We start from the raw sequence: 16,924 nt of genomic DNA on the forward strand, positions 1-16,924 counted from the left end.
AGTGCTGCAATGAACATTGGACTACATGTGTCTTTTCGAGTCATGGTTTTCTCTGGGTAGATGCCCAGGAGTGGGATTGCTGGATCAAATTGTACTTTTATTTTTAGTTTTCTGAGGAATCTCCATACTGTTTTCCACAGTGGTTGCACCACTTTACACTCCCACCAACAGTGTACTAGGGTTCCTTTTTCTCCATGCCCTCTCCAGCACTTATTGTTTGTAGACTTTTGGATGATGGCCATTCTGGCTGGTGTAAGGTAGTACCTCATCGTGGTTTTGATATGCATTTCTCTAATAATGAGGGATGTTGAACATCTTTCCATGTATTTTTTGGCCATCTGCATGTCTTCTTTGGAGAATTGTCTGTTTAGGTCTTCTGCCCATTTTTTGATGGGATTGTGTGTTTTTTTGGTATGGAACTGCAGAAGGTGTTTATAAATTTGGAGATTAAACCCTTGTCAGTCAATTCATTTGCAAAGATTTTCTCCCATTCTGTGGGTTGTTTTTATCATTTTGTTTAGGGTTTCCTTCGCTGTGCAGAAACTTTTAAGTTTAATTAGGTCCCATTTGTTTATTTTTGTTTTTACTGTCATTACTCTAAGAGGTGGATCTGAGAAAATGTTGCCGTCGTTTATGTCGGAGAGTGTTTGGCTTATGTTTTACTCTAAGAGTTTTATAGTATCTGGTCTTATATCTAGGTATATGTGGTAAGTGCTACCAAAATAAATATAATAGCTAGAATAAGTATACTAGCTAGTAGGGAATGACTAATATGTTCTAGGAACTATACTAAGCACTTTACACAAATCTCAAGTTATCCTCTTGATAACCTTGTGTGGTTGAAACTATTATTTTTCTGTTTTATAGATGGGAAAACTGAGGTGAGAGAGGTCAGGTCCTGGCCCAAAGTCATATGGCTCCAATAGAAGTTAGCCGAAATTTCCACGAGAGCCTCAAGGCAGAGCAGCTTACCCAACCTGGGGAGGACCAGAAGTGTTTCCAGAGAAGGTGATACCTACTCTGAGTGTGGCAGTGCAGGAAGGAGTTAGATGGGGCGAGGGCATTCCCAGGAGATGGACGGAGTGAATGAGAGCAGAGATGAAGGCCATGATGTATCCAGGGACCACTGGCAGGGCACAGTGCTGGAATGCAGTTTCACGGGGACAGCAGCAGGTTCTGATGTGGGCAGGGGTCCGATCAGAAGCGCTTCACCCGCCATGCTAAAAACTCTGGACTTCGTTGAATTTGACTCTGGTGATAAAAGGGAGAAGAGCTAGCATTTAGTGTTCACTACCATGTGACAAACCTTCTTTTAGGTGCCTGACATGGATCATTTCAACAGGTTATCTTCCTTCTGTGGTTTCCTGTCTTAATAAAAAATGGGGATCACAGTTTATTTCAGCTAGGCCAAAGTCTTCCTGACACACTATCTCACTTCGTGTCGAGACTCTAAGAAAGATACTACTAGAATTAATGTTACAAAAAAGTACCGTTTTAAATAAGAAAGTTGTAAGAATAATATCTACACATTATTTATACTAGATAAAGGCTTTGTAAGTATTATGTTATTAAACTTAAAGGGACAGAACTAACTAGCCAGAAACCAATTTATTGGAACCACAAATTATCTCAATCTCATCCTGTGATTCCATTTTAAGGAGATAAATAAGAAAACAGTTGATATTAAAGATATATGGGAGTTCCTGTTGTGGCTCAGTGGTAGCAGACCTGACTAGCAGCCATGAGGATGAAGGTTTGATCCCTGGCCTCGCTCAGCAGGTTAAGGGTCTGGTGGTATTGCAAGCTGCAATGTAGGTCGCAGATGTGGCTTGGATCTGGCATTGCTGTGGCTGTGGTGGAGGCGGGTGGCTGCAGCTTTAAATCGAACTCTAGCCAGGGAACTTCCATCTGCCCCAAGTGTGGCCCTAAAAAGAAAAAAAATCATACAACTTATACATGCTTATATGCTTATTAGGATCATTGTACAACTATAAATGTAATAAATTCATTGAGTAATTTAAAAAAATTTAAAAAAATTTCCATCCATGGGGAATTAAAAAAGGACAGTGGTGTTAAAAAAAAAAGGAAAATTCAAGTAGTGTAATTTACCATCCCTATGTTTATCAGAATACATCAGCAGTTCTCAAACTTTTGAATGCAGAACCTATTTATTCTCTTAAAAATGATTGAAGATCCTAGAAAACTGTAATTTATGTTGGTTATATCTACTGATATTTACCACATTATAAACTCAAACTAAGCAATTTTAAAACTATTTATTCATTTAAAAATAATAAATGTTAACACAAGGCCCATTCTATATTAATATAAATAAAATGTTTTTAAGTAAAAATATATTTTCCAACAAAAAATTGTCTGAGAACCGCTGCGTAGTTTTGTTGATATACTTATGCAAACCTGTTCAATGACAGGCTTAATATCCTCATATCTACTTCTGCTTTTATCTGTTGCAATATCATGTATCATGTGCTTCTGGAAAATTTAAATATACATCATGAGACAATGAGGGTCACAAAAGCTAATAATAGTTTTGTACCATTATGAAAATCATTGTGATCTCACAGATGCAATGAAAGGGTCTTGGGAACCCCAGAGGCCCCTGGGCTGCACTTTGAGAATCACTGAACCAGGCATTGGGGAGCGTGTGGTCACAGGGTGGTTGGATTTCCGTGGGGTGCTGGGCAGGCTCAAGAGAGACAGCCACCTCCACAGAGCAGCTTGGTGATGTCGCACAGGCCATGCAGCTACCCCAGCCTCCGTGACATTACCTAGGTGAATGTTAAGACTAGAGCATCTCCAAGGACTCTTCCCGCTCTAAAGTTCCATGTTTTATAAGCCAATCCAGAGGAGGGGCTCAGTACATACCTTTTGAATGAGTATATAAAAAATGAATGAGCAAAGAATGCATGATGTTGTTGAAAGGGTTTTTGCATTGAGTGGAAAACTGGACTAGAATTTAAGCCATCAAAGATGAATATACTTTTGGGCCAGGTGTCCTGCACAGAAGTAAATAGATGCAGGCCAGTGAGGCATGGTGGGGTTCTATGATGAGCTGGAGAGCTTATATCCTCCTTAAAGGCCATAAGATTCAGATTTTGCGTTCCACACCACTCTAGACCAACAACAGTGGGGCTGGATTTGACCTGTGGGCTGTGAGTTGGGACTTCTGAACCACATGGCACTTGGGTTCCTTCTGACTCGAAGCAGAGCCTTATGGAACCTCCTCTTGGAAGACCAGGTATCTCTTGATGCTCCCTCCCTTCCTCCTCTCAGTCTAAACCTACTCATGACAATGAATCTAGTAAACTCATTCACTGAGGACAACTTCAACTGGTTAGGCCAATATCAGGAGATATTTGCATTTTCACATGGTTTGCCTCCAGCCAAACTCAGGAGGCTCTGATTGTTGAATTTGGGCATCAGCAATCAGGCCAGAGAAGAGGGCCTTGGCTGTGCTCCAGAATCTACTCCACATGTGCCTACCTGCCCAAACCTGGGGAGCTGAAGCACTGCCTATAAAGACCTCCTCTGCAGAACCACCACATGCTTTGAAGGCCAGAAGCATTTCTCCTGGGAATCTATGTCTCATGGAGGTCTCAGTTAAGGCAGGTCCCACCTGGAGCCAGTTCCTCCTTTCTAAAAGGAATACACTTCCTACCACCACCCAAATCCGGGAATTTGCTACAGCGTCTTTGATGCAATTTAACAGGGTTTTCTAAAGAGCTTTGCTCCTCAGGTAAAATTTTTAACAAATGCTGAGCTGAGCAGTTTGACATCTTCCCAAAAAACAGGTTGGGAAGTTGGTAAACCCCTTCCTGAGTATCCTGCCCTGCTCCTCCGCATTCCATAGGCCCAGATCATTGGAGCTGTACTAAGACAGTCCTATTGAGCCAATTCTGGGAGAACCATGGAAAGTGGGAGAAGGTAGTGGGGTCTTCCATCTCCTGAGAAGTGGGGAATCTGGAGTCTGGATTGATCTTCAACCAGTCAATCCTACCTAGTGTGCCGATTTGCCAGATTCTTCACACAGACATCACTCTGAAACCTGGGGGCCTCAGATAAGAAAACTCTAGAAATCTAAGACTTTTTCTTTGACCTAGTTAAGATGAAGGGAAATGGATCTCTCTTCACTAGTACAATCAATGCTGTTACAACCGGGATCATTACAAACCAAGCTTTGAGGCTCAGGGAGACTCACCTATTTTCAGAGTGTATTAGATACACACACAGGATCAAGGTCCCACCAAAGAATCCCGAAAGTTCTGTTGCAATGGAATCTGACTTTTCCTGACCCACCCAGAGAGTTGTCAGACTGTGGCCTTCTTTGTTTCTAAGCTGTGAACATATAGTCCCGGGAACATTTAGTGACTTGGTTTAGGAGAAGTCATGACTATGTGCCATGTACCCAAGTTACAGCACAGCTGGCAGTGGGGCTTGAGCATGAAGAATGGCAGGGCATAGTTAGGAAGTGACAGCAATGGTGAAGGACAGTCCCTGTTCAATAGAGGGGTGAATGAATGCCTGACTCTTTAGTCATGGAAAAAGGCAGGGGCTGCATCTCTGGGAACTTTCCAGATCTTTGCTCTGGTTTTTCTTTTTCCATGAGAAACAGAGTATCACCCTAAAGGGCCTAGAAGTGTCACCAAAGAGAAGCTATGGGAAAACCTTGTCTGGACCACAGTGGCCATATTGTCCCCCTCTTCCTCTCCACACACACACACACACACACAGACACACACACACACACACACACACTCACACACTCACACACTAGAGCTGGGAGGAAAGCTGAATCCAGCACTGTCCTTAGACTAGACCAGGACAATGGGGCCCCTTTATAAGCCCTGATCTTTAGGAAGTCCCTCATTTCGGAGTGCCTTTCTCAAAGATGTTTCCCTTCTGGTGTCTAGCATTACCTGGGCTAGCAGTGCCATCTGGGCAGGGTGCCCTGAGTCCAGACAGGAACCTACACGGTCCCATTTCTTCCCCTTAAGGGGCTCGCCAATCCTCCAGCCTGTGCATGGGGTTGACCAGATGCCTTTAAGGGCTCTAGGACTTGTGCCTACATGGTTGTCCCAGGGCCCTGTAGTCAGTTCCAAATTCAGGAGGGTGGGCTGGTGGGTGGATAGCTCCTGCTGGCAGGTATGCTCTTTTGGGAGGTTGTGTAAGGCTGGCAGCCAGAGTGGTGCTAACACTCTGTTTAGATTATCCTCCTCCCTGCCCTACCACACAGAGCCAAGGGGTAGGCCTGCCTGAACCCCTGGAAATCCATGCCTCAAAGAGGCATTAGGGGCTCGAAGCACACCCTCAGCTGTCGCAGTTTGTGTGGAAGGAAGGAGGGGAAAACAGAGAGGTTTGAGCAGAGAGTATTTGCTCTTCTTTTTACTATGTCCGAGATTAAAGGCTGGCTCATTTGTGTGTCTGGCACCAGGGTTTGCCTCAGGCATGTGGCTCTGAAACATCCTCAGGCACTTCCCCAGGAGAGGAGCATATGGACACCCGAAAGTGGAAGTTCCTACTGGGCAGGGATGTGGCCCATTAACTTTCCTCAAGCAGCTCAACCCAAGTGTCTCTTAGCCTAACCTTGTGCTCTTTCTGATGGTGATGATGATGGTGGTGATGATAGTGATGGTGGTGGTGATGGTGATGGTGGTGTTGATGGTCGTGGTGATGGTGATGGTGGTGTTGATGGTCGTGGTGATGGTGATGGTGGTGTTGGTGATGGTGGTCGTGGTGATGGTGATGGTGGTGTTGATGGTCATGGTGATGGTGATGGTGGGGTTGATGGTCGTGGTGATGGTGATGATGGTGATGGTGGTCGTGGTGATGGTGATGGTGAGGATGATGATGGTGGTGGTGATGGTGATGATGGTGTTGATGGTCATGGTGATGGTGATGATGGTGTTGATGGTGGTGATGATGGTGATGCTGCTGATGATGGTGGAGATGATGGCAGTAGGTGGGGCTTCTAAGGATGGGACCTCAATAGGCTGTATTTTACCCTACGAAATACCAGAATGCTTCAGAGCAAGCTTTTGGGCCGCCTCCCCAAACACCTCAGACACCTCCTGGGTATGGCTCTGACATTATCTCCCCTCCCCCATCTGCACTGGATTACCTTGAACTTCACTGAGCTTATTATGATATTTAGTTAGTATTTTAAATATTTTAAAGCTTGTTTATTATGGACAGTCTGTTTCCCCTATGAGAACACAAACTCTTTGAGGATAGGAACCATGCCTGTCTCACTCCCACTTGACTAGAACAGCTAACAATGTAAGTATTCAGCAAAAATTTTCAAACAGTGGAATGCCAGATATTATCACCGAACTTTCATTTGGTGGAATATGGGTCCATGTGCATTCTACATTCTGTTCCTTCAAAAGTCTTAGGTCAAGTTTATGTTTGAAGAAATTTCTTGTATACTACTAATGTTTCCTTTCTTGAAATGGTCTACTCACCTGGCTTTGGCTTTAATTTAGTCCAAATCTACTAACATGGGTTAAGTGTGGTGGTCTGGACTGTAGGCTTCAACAGGCAAAGAGTCTAAAGAATGGGATAGCCAATTTCATCATTCCCATTGTATTTATCATTTAAAATGACCCCTCAGGTAAGGCTAGTTTGAATACTGTTTATCTGAATTGGCTCCTTGAACTAAAAGTTTTATTGTTTAAATATCCTGTACCCTTTCAGAGAAATATGCTTTGATCCAAATTTATCCTTCTCCTCTACTGATGCAAAACATCAAATTTGCAGTGTTTTAAACCTGATGAGTCTATTGAGGACATCATTGAGTGAATATCTGACTGTCCATCTCACATAGTAGGTGCTTTATACATGTTGGGTTTCTCTGCTTTATTTATGTCTGAATAGGGTCCAACAGAGTTTAAAGTATCTGTTCACATTATTACTCACAGATTTATTAATCAAATCAGGGATATTGTCCATGACGTCTTATATTTATTTAGCAGTGGCTTTTTGGAAAGGAGTGTTAGAGGAGCACTGTTTTCATTCATACACATTTTCTGTTCCTTAGCGCTTCCATAATTCAGACATTTGTTGAGTAGCATCTTTATTTTTCTAGAATAAGGAATAATGTCAGAGAACTTTCCGGAACTCTATTCCATTGTCTTTAGTAAACATTTCCTGACTCTTTTGGCCCTCAGTAACTGTGTTCTCTGCTTCGAATGGATTGAATGCCCTGACCTCGTTGGCTACAGCACCTCCCATGCCCTGGCACCTCTCAGTGAATCAGAAGTTAAGGGGAGTTCCGTCGTGGCTCAGCAGAAATGAATCTGACTACTATCCATGACGACACAGGTTTGATGTCTGGCCTCCCTCAGTGGGTTAAGGATCCACTGTTGCTATGAGCTGTGGTGTAGCTCACAGATGTGGCTCAGATCTGGCCTTGCTGTGGCGTAGGCTGGAGGCTACAGCTCTGATTGGACCTCTAGCCTGAGAACCTCCATATGTCGTGGGTGCAGCCTAAACACACACACACACACACACACACACACACACACACACACGTTAGGGATTGTCTTCCTGAGGGTCTCCATTAGATGTATTCGGTGTTCTGAGTAGAAAAGTTAACTTGAGTATTTTTAATCTGTCTCATTTATACCTCTGTTTCTCTTGTCTAAAAGAATTGTCTGGAATATGTCAATGAAGTTTTTGATACCACATCACCTGTTTTTCCCTAAATAGTCTGCTTCTCTGGTGTATAAACAAAAAGTTATAGGGTCCAGGACGTTTCCAGATTCCAAGAACACTTAAAGCCCAACTTCTTTCGAGTCTGTGCTCAGGTTTATCCTGTGAATCCTTCTTCTGTAGTGGCCATGAAAGCAACAAATTCACACAAAGCTTCTAAACTTGTCTTGAAGAATAAACCTGAATTAAAGGGTAACATGCTGTGGCAATTATTCCCCAAGTGTCCTAACATAAAAACAAATGAATAAATCAAAGATGTTGAGAGCCTGGCTATGAAACAAGATACCCAGCATATATTTTATTAGCTAAAGTGGCTTACATCTTATACAGCATATCAGGAGTGTATCTACTATTGAAAGAAAAAGACCTCTCTTATTTGACGCCAAGGCGGGGGGCATGGTAGATGGGATTCTGGGGAAGGAAGCAGCAAAAAGCTGATGGAAACACATGGCTGTCATCACACAGGCTGAAGCAGCCCCTTTTAGAGAGAGTAGATGGGGAAGAAAGACATTAACATTCTTGAGGACTTACTCTGGGCTGGGGGCTATGGCAGGTGCTTTATAGACATCATATTTTTAAATCTTCTTTTTATTTTTATTTATATTTTTTTTGTCTTTTTGCCATTTCTTGGGCTGCTCCCGCGGCCTATGGAGGTTCCCAGGCCAGGATCAAATCAGAGCTGTAGCCGCCGGCATGCAGCACAGCCACAGCAACGCGGGATCTGAGCCACATCTGCAACCTACACCACAGCTCATGGCAATGCTGGATCCTTAACCCACTGAGCAAGGCCAGGGATCGAACCTGCAATGTCATAGTTCCTAGTCGGATTCGTTAACCACAACCACTTTGCCACAACAGGAACTCCCTTTAAGTCTTCTTTTTTTTAAAAAATAGACCTAAAATAAAAAACAGACTTTGCTTTTTTAGAGCAGTTTTCGGTTCTCAGCAACAGAAGTAGAAGATAATGGAGGGTTCCTACACACCTCCCGCCCCCACAGGAGAGGTAGCCTCTCCCATTATCAACACCCGCCATCAGAATGGCACATTTGTTGCAACTGATGAACTACAGTGATACATCATTATCACCCGGACTCAACACCTTAGGGTTCACTCTTGGTGTTCTTCATTTTATGGGTTTGGACTAATGTGTGATGATATATATCCACCATGTATTACAGTTTCATACAGAGTAGTTTCACTGCCCTAAAAATCCTCTGTGCTCTGCCTGATCATCCCTGCCTCCCTGAAAAGCCTCTTCCAATCCCTGATCTCTTTGCCCTCTCCATAGTTTGTCTTTGCTCTCGTGTCATCTAGTTGGAATCATGCAATACGTAGATTTTCAGAATGGCTTCTTTCACCTAGGAATATGCCTTTAAGGTTCTTCCGTGTCTTTTCATTGCTTGATAGTGCGTTTCCTTTTAGTGCTGAATAACATCTCATTATCTGGGTGTACCACCGTTTGTTCATTAATCTGCTGAAGGGCATTTTGGTTGCTTACAAATTTTGGCAATTATGAATAGAGCTGCCATAAACATCTATGTGCAGGTTTTTGTGTGCGCGTAAGTTGTCAGGTCCTTTGGGAAATGCCAAAGAATATGATTGCTGTATCATATGGTAAGAGCATTAGTTGTTTTTTTTTTTTAAGTTTTACGGAGGTATAGTTGACAACATTTTAAGATATTCAATGTGTACATTTAGTTTTAAAAGAAACAGGCAAACCATGTCCCCACAGGGCTGTACCATTTTGCATTCCTACCAACAATGAATGAGAGTTCCTGTTGCTTCATATCCTCATCAGTGTTTGGTGTTGCCAGTGTTCCAGGTTTTGACCATTGATAGATGTGTGGTGGCATCTTATCATTGGTTGTTTTTTTGCTTTTTAGGGCCGCACCCATGGCATATGAAAGTTCCCCGGCTAGGGGTCGAATAGATGCTACAGCTGCTGGCCTGTGCCACAGTCACAGCAATGCGGGATCTGAGCTGCATCGGCAACCTATACCACAGCTCAAGGCAACACCAGATCCTTAACCCTCTGAGTGAAGCCAGGGATCGAACCTGAGTCTTCATGGATGCTAGTCAGGTTTGTTACTGCCTAGCCACAATGGGAACTCCCTCTCATTGTTGTTTTAATTTCCATTTCCCTGATGACATATGATATGGAGCATCTTTTTATATGCTTATTTTCCATCCATATATCTTCTTAGATGAGGTGTCTGTTGAAGTCTTTTGCCCATTTTTAAATTTTTTATTGTTTGCTTTTTAGGGCCGCAGGTGCGGCATGTGGAAGTCCCCAGGTTAGGGGTTGAATCGGAGCTGCAGCTGCCGGCCTACACCACAGCCACAGCTACACAGGATCCGAGCGGCTTCTGTGACTTATGCTGCAGTTCGTGGCAACCCTGGATCCTTAACCCACTGAGCAAAGCCAGGGATCGAATACGAATCCTCAAAGGTATTAGTCAGGTTCTTAACCTGCTGAGCCACAAAGGGAACTCCTTTTGCCCATTTTTAAAGCAGGTTGTTTTCATATTGAGTTTTAAGAGTTATTTGTATATTTTGGATAACAGTTCTGTATCAGCTGTGTCTTTTGCAAGTGTTTTCTCCCAAGCTGTGGCTTCTCTTCTCATTCTTTTGACAGCATTTTTCACGAGCAGAAATTTGTTCCTGAAGTCCAGCTTATTATTTCTTTGATGGATCGTGGCTTTGGTGTTGTATCTAAAGGTCTCATACCCAAGCTCCTCTAGATCTGCTCCTATGTCATCCTTTAAATTTTCTCAACAAGCCTTCCCTCTCTGTTTTATAAACCCAGGCTCAGAGAGAGGCCAAGGTATTCTTCATGGTCCTGAAGTTAGTAACCGGTGGGACTAGAATCAAACACAGGTCTGTGTAACCTCAGAGCCCAGCCAGGAGGCCGTCTCCTTCATTCCGCAGCTGCTGCCTCGAGACTAACTCTGCATGGGAATCAGACGGGTCCTGCTCCAGGGTTGGATGAGGTCTCTTTCAACATGGAGATTCTAGGTCACAGATTAGAGCACACGGGCGAATGGGCACACCCATCACCTTTCTGACCCAAAGGCCTGCTGCTGAATTTCATCTTCACGTGCCTGAAGGGAACCTCTCCCTGATCACTTGCCTTCATCCCGAGAAAGGCGAGTCACTGCCTTTGGGGGGTGATGGCCTCTAAAATTTTAGCTGGTGCGTGAGCCCCTCGTTCTTGCTGGTGGGATTTGAGAGGATCCGGGGGAGATGCTGCATGACTCAAGGGAGAATTAGTGAGGCTTTACGATGTTGATGTAAACTTTATGATGTGACTTGATTGTTTCATGTAGCCTCGTAAAACAAGTTGGAGATGGCGGAGGGAGGTTACATCACTCCCTCTGCCTTCCCGACAGAGATGAAGTCTTCTTTAGTGCTTGGGATTATTTCTTGATGCTCCACTCAGACCCGGCCCCGTTTGCAAATGTGCATATGTTCCTGCAATAGATGTAGAGAAAAAAAAAAAAAAAAAAAAGAGGAAGCAGGGGGCGCCCATCGGGCCAACCTGTTGCATTGACATGCCTAGCCAAGAGATGAAGAACCATGGCCAGCACAGAGCACCAAAACTTACAGAAGCAGGCCTGTTCAGTTTGGGCGGTAAATAAATAAACCAGGTACACACTTCTTGGCTGGCTGGCAAAAGTTTTGTTGTCATAGCAACTACCCTCTGGAGCCTTGCTGTGCTTACCCACGTTGTCAGTCTCTGTCCCAACCCCAAACTACCTACGGAGGAGGAGCTGAGCCTTGTCCCTTCCTTCTTTATAACTAGCTCTGAATGAGGGGGAGGGACAGGCAGGGTTGCCTCCGTTGCAGGCTGCTTGCCTGAGTTACATCCACAAATGCCTCGGAAGCGGCAGGCTGCCTGCATCCTCCTCACATTCCTGGGTCTGTCTGGGCTGGTTGGCGCCGTTACCAGAACATACTACCTTGGGATTGTGGAAGAATACTGGAACTATGTCCCCCAAGGGAAGAACATCATTACTGGGCGAAGTTTCTCAGAAGACAAGTGAGTGAAACTGGGGGCCCCATAGACGCCTAGGGCTGGCTCCTTTTTGACGCTGCCGGGAGGAAGCTTGCATTTCTTGGGTGCCTATAATGGGGGCGAGTTGATCCAAACCCCCAGGAGGGGCTTTGTGTTTGCTCGGAGCACCCGAGCACGAGCACGGGCGCGTGCCTGATCTGGGAGAGACCGTCTCAGCTCCACCTCTTTGTCGCCTCGTCCTCAACCTGTGAAGCCAAATCCACAACCAGGTGTTAGGAACGATGGCTTACTCTCTACAGGGACAAGCTTTATGAGGGACCACTAGGAATTTCTGGGGGTTCTGGATGCACTTTGTTAAAAGTTAACCCTTGGGGAAAAAACTGAGAATTTTCAGGAATTGTTCACTTAAAATGTACAGTGTTTTCTTAGTTTTTATTTTTGGAATGAAACATCATAATTAGAGATAAGCAGGCTATAGGTAGTTATGGTTTGTTTTTGTTTTGCAATGTTTAAAAGAGGGGGGCAGTTATTATAGATTTGGCTGCTATTTTAAGAGTTTCCTTGAGTCCACTTAGAAATGGCTTTTTTTTTTTTTTTTTCCTGCTGGTGAGAAGTTCGTTCCAGCCCCAACTCATTCAATCTGAGGGCAGTAATTATCCCCAGAGCCCATGGCATAGTTGGTTGAGAGGGAGCTGCTCTGTTCTATGTCCCTCTCTATTTTGCAAAAAAAAAAAAAAAAAAAAAAAAAAATAGCCCTTGCTTCCCCCTCGCCTCCCAGGATGCTGTATCTTAAATTTCTCATTTGTTCCCTGAAGTTCCCTTTGAAGCTGTCTGCTGGCTGCAGAAGCTGTTGTGCATATTTTCAACATTGTAGTTCTTAGAACATCTTTTGAGATGTTTGGTCACATAGTCATATTCGGATGCCTGTTCCTTTTTTGGTAGGCAGAGCCCAGTGCATTCAACATCCAAATTCCATTTTTTTTTTTTTAAAGATAAGATTAGTTGCTAAGATCCACAGGGTCTGCCAACAAGACTTTAAGAGCCAGGTCCCCTGCCCTGGGAAATGTCCAGTTGGCTTGGACACATGGCTTCCAGGTTTTCTAACAAAAAAGGGGCATAGTCATGTTTTGTTTATTCAAAAAGGATGATGCTCATGCCAGCCTGGCTACCAAGAGGCCTTTCCTTAAGTTCTGTACCAGGAACTTCAATGTCCAGGGGGCTATTTCCAGAGAAGGCTCTTGACTTCTTTCAGTCTTGTCTTTACTGACTGTTGGTGGTGGTAATCTAAACAGTGGATATGGGATTGAAAGTCTCCTCTAACTACCAGTAGCCTTCCCTAAAAATAGAGCTCTGCTGCCCTCAAATAAGGCTCAATAGAAAATGATCTTTGTGAGCAGCTATTTGATGGGAGCCTATTCGAGATGTGTTCGTTGAAAGGTAATGAGTGTAGTCCTTAAGTTCCATGTGATATTGGACTGCCTTTCCACATGCACAGAATTCTATCTTTCTCCTAAAATGCCCATGTCAGTACAGCTGTCTGGTATCATTTATTCTGACCCAGGGATCCCACCAGAGACTTTCAATTCATCATTGGTCACAGATGTCACCATTCTTATTCTTAAAAAAAAAAAAAAGGGAACTAAAGTTCCAAGGTTAAGTACTTGTTGGAGTTTACAGAGTAAAAGGCAGCACCAAATTCACATGGCTTTGGCTTCAGAGCCTGTGAAAATTGTTTCTTGGCAAAGCTGATCTTTTACCATTGACTTAAACTCAACTCTGAGGGAAGCCAGGAGTTCCAGTAACAAGAACTTTCAAGCAAGATCCAGTTCTTACCAAAGACAGGTTTAGTCTCACTTGTCACTCTTTCCAGAAAGACAGTGAAAATGATCACTGGTTCTGGTGAGCAAACTGGTTACCTGGGTTCATTCAAAAACCCAAAGTACTTTATTTTTTTATTTTATTTTATTTTTTTATTTTTTTGGTCTTTTTGCCATTTTCTTGGGCCGCTCTCGCGGCATATGGAGGTTCCCAGGCTAGGGGTTGAATCGGAGCTGTGGCCGCCAGCCTACGCCAGAGCCACAGCAACGCAGGATCCGAGCCGCGTCTGCAACCTACACCACAGCTCACGGCAACGCCAGATCGTTAACCCACTGAGCAAGGGCAGGGACCGAACCCGCAACCTCATGGTTCCTAGTCGGATTCGTTAACCACTGTGCCACGACGGGAACTCCCCAAAGTACTTTAAATACTGAAATATTACAATGTCATTTCTGCAAGGCTGGGTGCGGGGGCAAGTTAGGGGCTCTCTGTTGATCATTTCGGCCAGAGGATGATGCGTTGAAGAAAGGATAATAAACTGTGTGAAAATAGTTGTGGTGAAAAAGAAAGAAAATAGGCATAACTGAAGCACAGTTTGGTGATGGATTAGAGTGAGGTGATGTAACAAATGCTCGGCTTCCGGGGGAGGACTCCTGCCCTTTAGGAACAGCTGGAATGTCATACCTGGAATGCCAAGGTCCCCAAATGTTTCCTTCTGGTGTAGGAAGAGGCAGCGTTTATGCAAGGCTGACTCTTGACTCTTGAAAGGGGAGCGCTGGCTTTTATCCACAATCATGTCAGGAAGTGCTGCTGCTGTGGCTGATGGCTCAGGGCAAGTTTCTAAGAAGGCACAGTTGTGGTTGGCTGCTGACTCAAGACCACAGGACACATGTCTCAGGTGCCACAATGCGCAGGTGTCATGGGTGCCACAGGTGCCACAGGTGAGGATGCCATGATGATGGGACAAATGTACGGTGCACGATGTGTGCTCTGCCTTGTGCCATTTCCCCAGGAGCAAAGAGTCATCTTGGATGACGTGACCGTGCTTCTCACTCAGCTTCTGCAGGATGAGTAGAGGGTGTATCTGAGGACTCTATGCTGGTTATATATTCACGCCCAGAAAATGCCCAATATTCAGAAGTTCATGACAGCTGGGTGCTTTCTATTCCCCTATGATGGAAAGAACCTGGAATAGGAATCAAGAGATGTATCTTTCATTTTTTTATAGATTTTTGTGTTTTCTACTATAGTTGATTTACAATGTTCTGTCAATTTCTTCTGTACAGCAAAGTGACTGTGTGTGTGTGTGTGTGTGTGTGTGTGTATGTGTGTATGTGTATACACATTCTTTTCCTCACATTACCCTCCATCATGTTCCATCACAGGTGACTAGGTATAGTCCCTGGGCTATACAGCAGGATCTCATTGTTTCAGGAGATGTGACTTCTAATCCTGGCTCTGCCCTTAACTGGCTGTATAACCTTGAACACGTCACATAATCTCTCTGAACATCATTTCCTTAATTTGTATAACAAGTGAGTTGAAATACAGTCCTTAAAGTCACTTGAGAGAGAAGTATAATTCCAAGGCATTGGAAATAATTTTTGAAACTGAATGAAAAACATCTTACCTGACTTGTTAGGTCTAGAAAGATTTTTGCAATGAAAGGAGAGAGCTGATTTGCAAATGTGCAGCCTAGAAATCAGAGTTGGAGAAGGCCTGAAAGTGGGGATATGTGACTTTTTTTTTTTTTTTTTTTTTTTGGCTACACCATGGCTCAGGGAAATTTCTGGGCCAGGCATCGAACCCATACCGTGGCAATGACCGGAGCCACTGCAATGACAATGCCAAATTCTTAACCGGCTGAGCCGCCAGGGAACTCCCGTGACAATTTTTGAAGTATTCAGGGTTTATATTTACCCATCCATCTTCCCCTCTTCTTTAAGGATGATCTCCAATTCTTCACCCACGAAGTTTCTTTCCCCACAGATCTGGCTTATTCTGAGCAGTCTCCATCCCAACCCCTCATGGTAGGATCTTTCTCCAGCCTTGGACACAGCATTTCTTTTGCCCTGCTTTGCTCTCTAGTGGTTTGATGCACACCAGTCCCCCCTGCAGCGGGCAGAGTGTGCCGTGATTATGGACAGGAAGGCCCAGAAAATTTATGATAACCCCTTCCTACATGGAGTTTTGTCAGTGACAATAACCCATGGAGGACTGAACACAAGGCCAGTCGTTCGGAATCATTAAAGTAAGAACCAATCACGATGTCAGTTTAGTTGTTCTGGTTGCTTTATCTTTGAATAAGAGGAATGGAAAAAGTTAGCGGGGAAGGAAGAGGGTGAGTACAGAAATTTCAGTGATGTGAAAAAGCTTGGAGATCAAAATCAGGCAGTGCTAAGAGTTTAATAAATTTTGATTCACAAAAATGAGGTAAGAAATAAATGGAAATATTTCACCAAGACATTGTAGCCGTCAGATGGTATAATTTAACTTTCCAACCTGGTGCCTTTGCTTGATGGTAGGATTCAAAAGTCTAATTGTTTCCTAGAAAGTGTAGGATTTAGGAGTTCCATTCTATTTAGAAATATTTTCTCCTGATGAATATATTCCTCCTCTTCCCCACTGGGCGTAATAGGGACACAGGGCTCCTTTGATTTGCCTGGGGATGGTGTCAGCATTGATTCACTCCAGCCAGTCCTGCTTGGGCTCTTAAAGCACTTAATTGAAGTATGACGGCTTTGGTGGTAAAGCCTGGTCTTTAATGGAACCAGAGTGGGGTCACCTTATTTAAAGCTACAGTCCTCACCAAGATCTCCTTAGGCCACCAACACACAGGTAGGCTTTTTCCTCCCAGTGAAATGCAGGCGTTTTCATGGGTGCCAACTCACAGGCGGAACCGCACTTGCGCAAGAGCAAAATGGACCACGCTTCCACCCTCAGATTAGGGTTCATTAAGGGAATTGACCCAACCATATCACTGTGGCAGCCCTCAGGATGGGTACGAGGAGAACCCTGTATGTTTATGTGAAAGAAGAGCCAAGTGAAGGGAAGCAGGTGGAGGAAGAGACAGGCTTTGGTAAGCTTTGAAATAGAGAGAAGGAGATCTTCTCATCAGAGCTTGGTCTTAGACAATGATTTTCAAATCTCAACTCTTTATCAGCAGAAAGAAAAAAATCCTGTGTTGGGCCTGATGCTTTGTGAATCTCTTGGAATTGCTGCTATTCTCTATCAGTTATTGATGACTTTTGCCTGCCAGTAGGGACAAGACTAGAGTGGCTTAGACAAATGAGGGTTTTATACACTCTTATGAAAGAAATCCAGAGGTGGCCTGTCTAAGGCTGCTAGGACAGCTGGCAT

The 16,924-nt window shown here is 44.0% G+C and overlaps 1 protein-coding gene across 7 annotated transcripts in view; it reads left to right on the forward strand.

Annotated features, from left to right (window-relative positions):
• HEPHL1 (hephaestin like 1) overlaps nt 1–16,924 on the forward strand; it is a 134,142-nt gene that overhangs the window by 39,814 nt on the left and 77,404 nt on the right. The window contains exon 1 of one of the 7 annotated variants that reach the window (XM_003357244.5): nt 11,509–11,770. The exons of 5 other annotated variants lie outside the window; for them this stretch is intronic. In XM_003357244.5, coding sequence (XP_003357292.2) covers nt 11,604–11,770 — 167 coding nt within the window. In that variant the 5' untranslated portion in view covers nt 11,509–11,603. Of the gene's footprint in view, nt 1–11,508; nt 11,771–16,924 lie in introns of those variants that run through there. One more of the 7 variants, XM_021062679.2, reaches the window with a different exon arrangement.

The sequence above is a fragment of the Sus scrofa genome, chromosome 9, assembly GCF_054392235.1.
Source record: "Sus scrofa isolate SSC_HxYL_T2T_F1_AM1 chromosome 9, Sscrofa_HxYL_maternal_Yorkshire_Landrace_v2.0, whole genome shotgun sequence".
Lineage (NCBI taxonomy): Eukaryota > Metazoa > Chordata > Mammalia > Artiodactyla > Suidae > Sus > Sus scrofa.